Below are 6073 nucleotides of genomic sequence, written 5' to 3'. Positions count from 1 at the left end.
AAACCGGACGAGAAACATGTCAACTTATGGTAAGAGAAAATTCATAATTTCCTGGTTGAAAAGTAATACGGTCTTAAAAAGCCATGTTCAGATTTAGTAGACTTAATGAGTAAATAGAAGAAAATGTAAAAAAGTAAAGTACAATGTTTTCTTTAGTTTTCACAGTTTAACATTTCATCTAAGATGTAATGGCTGGTTATGGCCATCTGGCGGCACTCTATGGCGTTGCTCTACTGACAAGGATATGCCGGTATGTAGGTAGAAGAAGAATGAATAAAAGTTGTCGAGTTGTATCCTGACTGTTGTCTCCTAGAATATAAAGTACAGAGGAACAATGCAGGTCTTTAAACCCCAAAAGTAAGCGGTCAACTTGGAAAGAACCAATGACCAATGAAACGCCTCCTAACCCCACTGCGTGTACTCTACCCCTCCCATGTCCGAGCCTGAGCTCAGTATGTGGCGTTGCCGCCGGAGTTACTGCAAATGTACTTGAAACTCAGCAAAAGTTGTCACTGCTGCTGTGGTTGACTTCTTTCTGTTGGACAGTTTTTTTTGGAGGGGTGCATTTTTTGTTTGTAAGAAATGTCTCATCCATCCTTTAGATGCAGCCCCTAGGAGATGCTACTGTCAAATATCACCAGCTTTTCATCATCACCCACCATGTCTTTAACCTTTGAGAAACCAAATAAGGATGAAAGAACGCAAAGAGAGTACTGTGTTGCAATGAAAAAAACTTTATAGAATGATCATTGGCTGTTGTGCTGATGAGTTCAGAGCTGCAGCTTCTGTTGGTCAGGGAGCCTCTGATCGTCAGCACATCTGAAAACGCTTCTTCTGTAACAGTCAACAGCACATAGGGGGATTAGGTCCAAACTCAGTGATGAATACGTGTGTGTGTGTGTGTGTGTGTGTGTGTGTGTCTGTGTCTGTGTGTGTGTGTGTGTGTGTATATATATATATATATATATATATATATATATATATATATATATATATATATATATATATGTGTGTGTGTTTCTTTTTTATAATGTGCTCATGTTAACACTCACAGCACTTGTAGAGAGTGTTGAGCCTGACTTTGTCGTTGTGACTCATCTCCTTGGCGTTGCCAAAGGACACGTTGGGGTCGGGGATGGGGACCATGGTGGGCTGGTTGTTCTTGGAGAAGGCGTTCCTGAAAGAGGACACGGAGCAGTTAGAAGGGAGCACAGCTCATCACACACACACACACACACACACACACACACACACACACACACACACACACACACACACACACACACACACACACACACACACACACACACACACACACACACACACACACACCCACACGAAGCCAGCTTTTCTTACTTGCGGTACTGCATGACAGAGTTGTAATCGTAGGGAGTGCCCTGGTTCAGGGTGGCGACCTTTCTAAAGTTGTGCTCCTTTCCTAAAAATTAAATAAGAAGAAAATTAAGATTTGCATAAACGTGGTGTTTCCCCTGGTAGTGTGATGTTCAGGCTTATTTGGTCCACTAGGAGGCACCAGCAGAGGTGGAAAAAGTACTAAAATATTGTACTCAAGTAAAAGTACCAATACTTCAAAAAGGTTCATCCATGAAATGGATGCATGTTTGCATGCATGTTTTTGGTGGAAACAAATCATATGAGTGTGTCTTATGTGATTGTACTTGTCTGCAGTTTATTGGGTTTCCTCTCTTAACAGTCTGAATAATAACCAGCTCCCTTACCAGATTGAACGTTTTGCAGCATAACCCTGATGTGGTTGTCCCTGTCAGAGCGGGAATGTTCATGGTTGAAGCCCAGAGCGTGGAGCAGCTCGTGCTGCACCGTGCCATGGTAAAGGCATCCACTCCGTGCCAGAGACACCACCTGCTTCCCACCACGACGGCCAACGAAGGAGGAGCAGCTGGAAAGGAGCACAGAGGGGTTGAAGAACACTGAAGTGTGAGCAAAGCCTCCAACTCAAAGTCTTCTATAACATCACTTTCTTACCCATTATTGGACTCAATGCTCAGCCATTCGTGGTCGCCGCTTTGGGTGGGCCTGAAGAAGATGCAGGAGAAGGAAGAGAAGGACTCCAGTCCACGGGTGATGATAGCCTTCTCCCGGTCGGCTGCCAGGACCACAGCACACAGCTTTTAGCTTCTTAATATCTATGCTTATCATCCCATAGGACACAGCATTTAGCTTTTTAACATCCCATAGCACACAACATTTAGCTTCTTACCATCCCATAGCACACAACATTTAGCTTCTTACCATCCGACAACACACAACATTTAGCTTATTACCATCCCATAGCACATAACATTTAGTGTTTCAGCATCATATTTGTATTCTCGGTGTCTACTGGAATAGGTTTATATGCTTTGATGTATAAAAACATAATGTTTCTCAGACTGCCCATTACTGCAGCTCCTCTGCCTGAAACACTCTGAGCTCTTGGCCTCCTTCCTGAAAAGCCCAGTCTGCTCTGATTGGTCAGCTGGCCTACTCTGTTGTGATTGGTCAATCAAATTCAAATGAGTCACTGGATGGGCTGTGCTCGTTTAAGGAGCACCTATGGGCAGTACAGATGAAAAGTGGGGCTGGCTTTCTCAATCAGTGTCATCACTAATTTAGGAATGGAAACAGGAATGTGGGCAAGGCGTTTCAGGCAGTTGAGAAAATGTGCTGTCTGTGAGAGAGAAAGATCCATTAGGAGTGAAACTTTTTTTTAACTTTATACATCAATCAATACACAAAAAAACTATACACTAAAAGACAGGAAAAATCCAAAAAAGCATAAGAGGGGCTCTTAATGGAGTGCAGTGTAAGCCCTATTGAGTTGAGTTTGACTCAGCGGTGTCTAATTCGTTACCTTTTTGAATCCTTACTATGTTTGATTTGACCTTTAGCTATTCTCGCTTTGCCAGACCATCCTCCAAAGCGCGCTGGACAAGGGTCTGGCTACTCCACATAGCATTTGGGGATGGGAGGACAACGTTTTCTGGTTTATTGGCATTTCTTTAAACCAATCTCAATCGTGACTAAGAAAAGCAGCGGTGCCGCTGCAAAATAGGCTTGGAAGGAACTTCTTTCGGTGGAACGTGTACGTTCAAAAATTGTTTTAGTAATGCAACAGAAAACTCAGATTGGCCGGATAGTCTAGCTAGCTGTCTGGATTTACCTTGCAGAGATCTGACGAAAGGTTAACCATAGTCCTCATAACCAAGTAGACTAGACTACTGTAATGGTGTCCTTACAGGTCTCCCAAAAAAATCAATCAGACAGCTGCAGTTGATTCAGAACGCAGCTGCTTGAGTCCTCACAAACACAAGGAAAGCGAATAACATCACTCCAATTCTGAAGTCTTTACACTGGCTTTACACTGGCTTCCTGGCCCCAAAGAATAGATTTCAAAATTCTTCTGCTGGTTTATTAGTCGCTAAATGGTTTAGGGCCAAATTACCTTTCGGATCTACTTATGAACTATGAACAGCAGACGCCTCTAAGATCATCAGGGACAGGTTTGCTTGCTATCCCCAGAATCACAACAAAAAAGGGGGAAGCAGCGTTCAGTTTCTACGCTCCACGTATCTGGAACAAACTTCCGGTAAACTGTAGATTTTTAAATCAAGGCTGAAGACCTTTCTTTTTCGATTCTGCCTTTGTTTAATTCTTTGCACTGCACTGTATTGTGAATTTTATTCTTTTATTCCTGTATTTAATCTGTTTTAGATGAATTGTTTTTAAGTTTGTATTAACTATTTTTAAGTTTGTTTTAATTTTTAACTGTGTTTTACTGTTTTATATAAAGCACTTTGAATCGCACTGCTGCTGAAATGTGCTATGCAAATAAAATTGCCTTGCCTTACCTGCTGCCATGAATGACTTTACTTTAACAGTGAGCTGCAAACAGGCCGCTGTCTGTTTGATTCTGGTATATGAACAGTTTGTTCTCACTCTCAAACCTTTTTTCAAAGTTGTTGCTACAACAGGCTGCATTAAATGTGGAAGCCGGCTGTATATGGACAGAGCATATGTGTGACACTTACAGTAGTGGTTGGCGATGTAATAAGGAACGTAGACCTTCCCGTCAGCATTTTTTAACCACTTGCAGTCTTGGCTGGTGCAGGGGTTGGCGTTTCTCTCGTCCTCGCTGCCGATAGCGATGTCTCCTTCAGTCAGGATGGGATCATTGTCAGAACGGACTGAAACACATCACACACACACACTCAGAAACATGTTGAACTGCTGCTGATAGAACAAGGAAATGTCATGGCTGCTGCAGCTCACACTCACTCAGATTACTGTTGGCTCTCTCCAGAAGTTCAGAGACAGAAAGCTCCGCTGAGTCATCCTCTGCACATTAACGACAACACCATTTCACTTTGTGTAAAAATACAGCAGTCACAGCACAATAGGTCTGATCATTAGAACAGATTACATACCTGCCTGCAGGTTCAGCGTGGGGTTAGAGGAGAAAAAAAACACGTTAGAAAAAGATGGAAAGAAATGACTTGAATTGACAGCTAAAAGTTAACAGAAGAACCATTTTTAAGCCAAATAACCAAATACTGTGTCTTAAAGTGTGATTGTAGAAGTGCAAAGAGATTATGAAAGACCTGTTTAGCATCATAGAACCTAACAAAGGAGAGGAAGGATGTGTTTCTCTGCACAGCAGTCTTCTCGAAGGGCTGGCCTGTGCCACAGAATTTCCAGCTTTCATTTATTAGTAGGGTGTGGATAAAAGCTCAATTTAACATATTTAACAGAACTTTGTGAATGTGGAGAGGATGATCGGCTTCATGTGACACAGGAGTCCTTTCATTGTTGTTACTGACAGTCCAAGTTGACAATTCAGTTCATCTGAATGATTGAAAACATGCAGTTGCAACATGTTTAACATTTACACTGTGACATGATGGGCCCTGTGATGCTCCTACCTCATTGTCGGCCCAACAGCAGGCAGACAGCAGCAGCAGAGCCAGAGCTGAGAATCTGAAAACAGACATGCGAGCCATCGTAGTAGACCTGCAGGACACAGACACAGCTTCCACTCAGATCAGGGTTCACACACTGAAACAAAGTGCAGACTTCTTCACTGCATTCTCCTGCAGACATTTGAACTCACCTTGGATCCTCTGTGTGGACTTGTGCAGCTGAGCTTTCAATCCAGGTTTTCATACACATTCAAATGTGTCACTGAGCCCAAATATGGATTATCTGGGTACTGAGAAAGCTATCGAATCAGCTAAACTCACAAGCTTATCGGTCACATATGGTTCAGACACACATTTGAAAGATGTATGCCTACACTCTATGGGTGGGAAGTGAACACTTGTAGAAAACTGAGTTGTCAGCATCCAATATCATGTCTGATATGAGAATGTTCCACGCCGTGGCAGAGTCTGTAAATATTGCAGGCATTATTGTAAGGTGCACTGTTTCCCAAAGGATCAAAAGTGGGGTGGGGGCACGACAAGGCTGTAAAAGAATTGTATATTGGGGTTAGGATGAAACTTTAACCAAGTTGGTGTAGATAGGGAATAAACCGGTAAGAAATATATAATTTTACATAGATGATATTTTTGTAATTGGATAATACTTCTAACCTCTTCAATATGTTTTTTTAATTTACAGTAAGACCAAAACATTGTCAGTATATTAGTCTTAAATGTTGGCTCCCAAATTGTAGTGGAGTAGAAGTACAAAGATCCAAAAATGAAAATAAGTAGGGACAAGTCCCTCAAAATTGTACTCGAGTAAATGTAATGTTGTCATTAAGGCAGCCTCAGACAATGTTTATCTTTTTTAATTACTTTTATTTTTTTTCAAATCATCAATGTTCCTCTTTTTTGGATGAACTCTGCAAGACTGTGTGTGAGGCAAACACATATTGCAACTGTGCCCACAATTTGGAGAAGTCATATAAACACCAAAAGGCTTTTTTACACCAAATCGGGATATCTCTGTGTGATCCCAACGTCTCCTGCTCTAGTATCGATTCTCATATAAAAAGATCGATATTTAAATTCAGCACTTTGGAGTGAGTGTTTATGTTATCATAAGTAACTTG

General features: G+C 41.7%; 1 protein-coding gene across 1 annotated transcript; it reads right to left on the bottom strand.

Annotated features, from left to right (window-relative positions):
- Positions 1 to 719: 719 nt before the first annotated feature.
- On the bottom strand, positions 720 to 5018 carry LOC120555541 (low choriolytic enzyme-like). The gene is made up of 8 exons (XM_039794284.1): positions 4941 to 5018; positions 4297 to 4360; positions 4050 to 4205; positions 2005 to 2125; positions 1740 to 1918; positions 1357 to 1438; positions 1053 to 1177; positions 720 to 834 (listed from the first exon to the last, which is right to left on the bottom strand). Coding segments are annotated over exons 1-8 (807 nt in total). The 3' UTR covers positions 720 to 832.
- Between the last annotated feature and the right edge of the window lie 1055 nt (positions 5019 to 6073).

Source organism: Perca fluviatilis, chromosome 3, assembly GCF_010015445.1.
Source record: "Perca fluviatilis chromosome 3, GENO_Pfluv_1.0, whole genome shotgun sequence".
NCBI lineage: Eukaryota > Metazoa > Chordata > Actinopteri > Perciformes > Percidae > Perca > Perca fluviatilis.
Note: the sequence above shows the minus strand (reverse complement) of the source record. Positions and strands in the feature narration are given on the sequence as shown.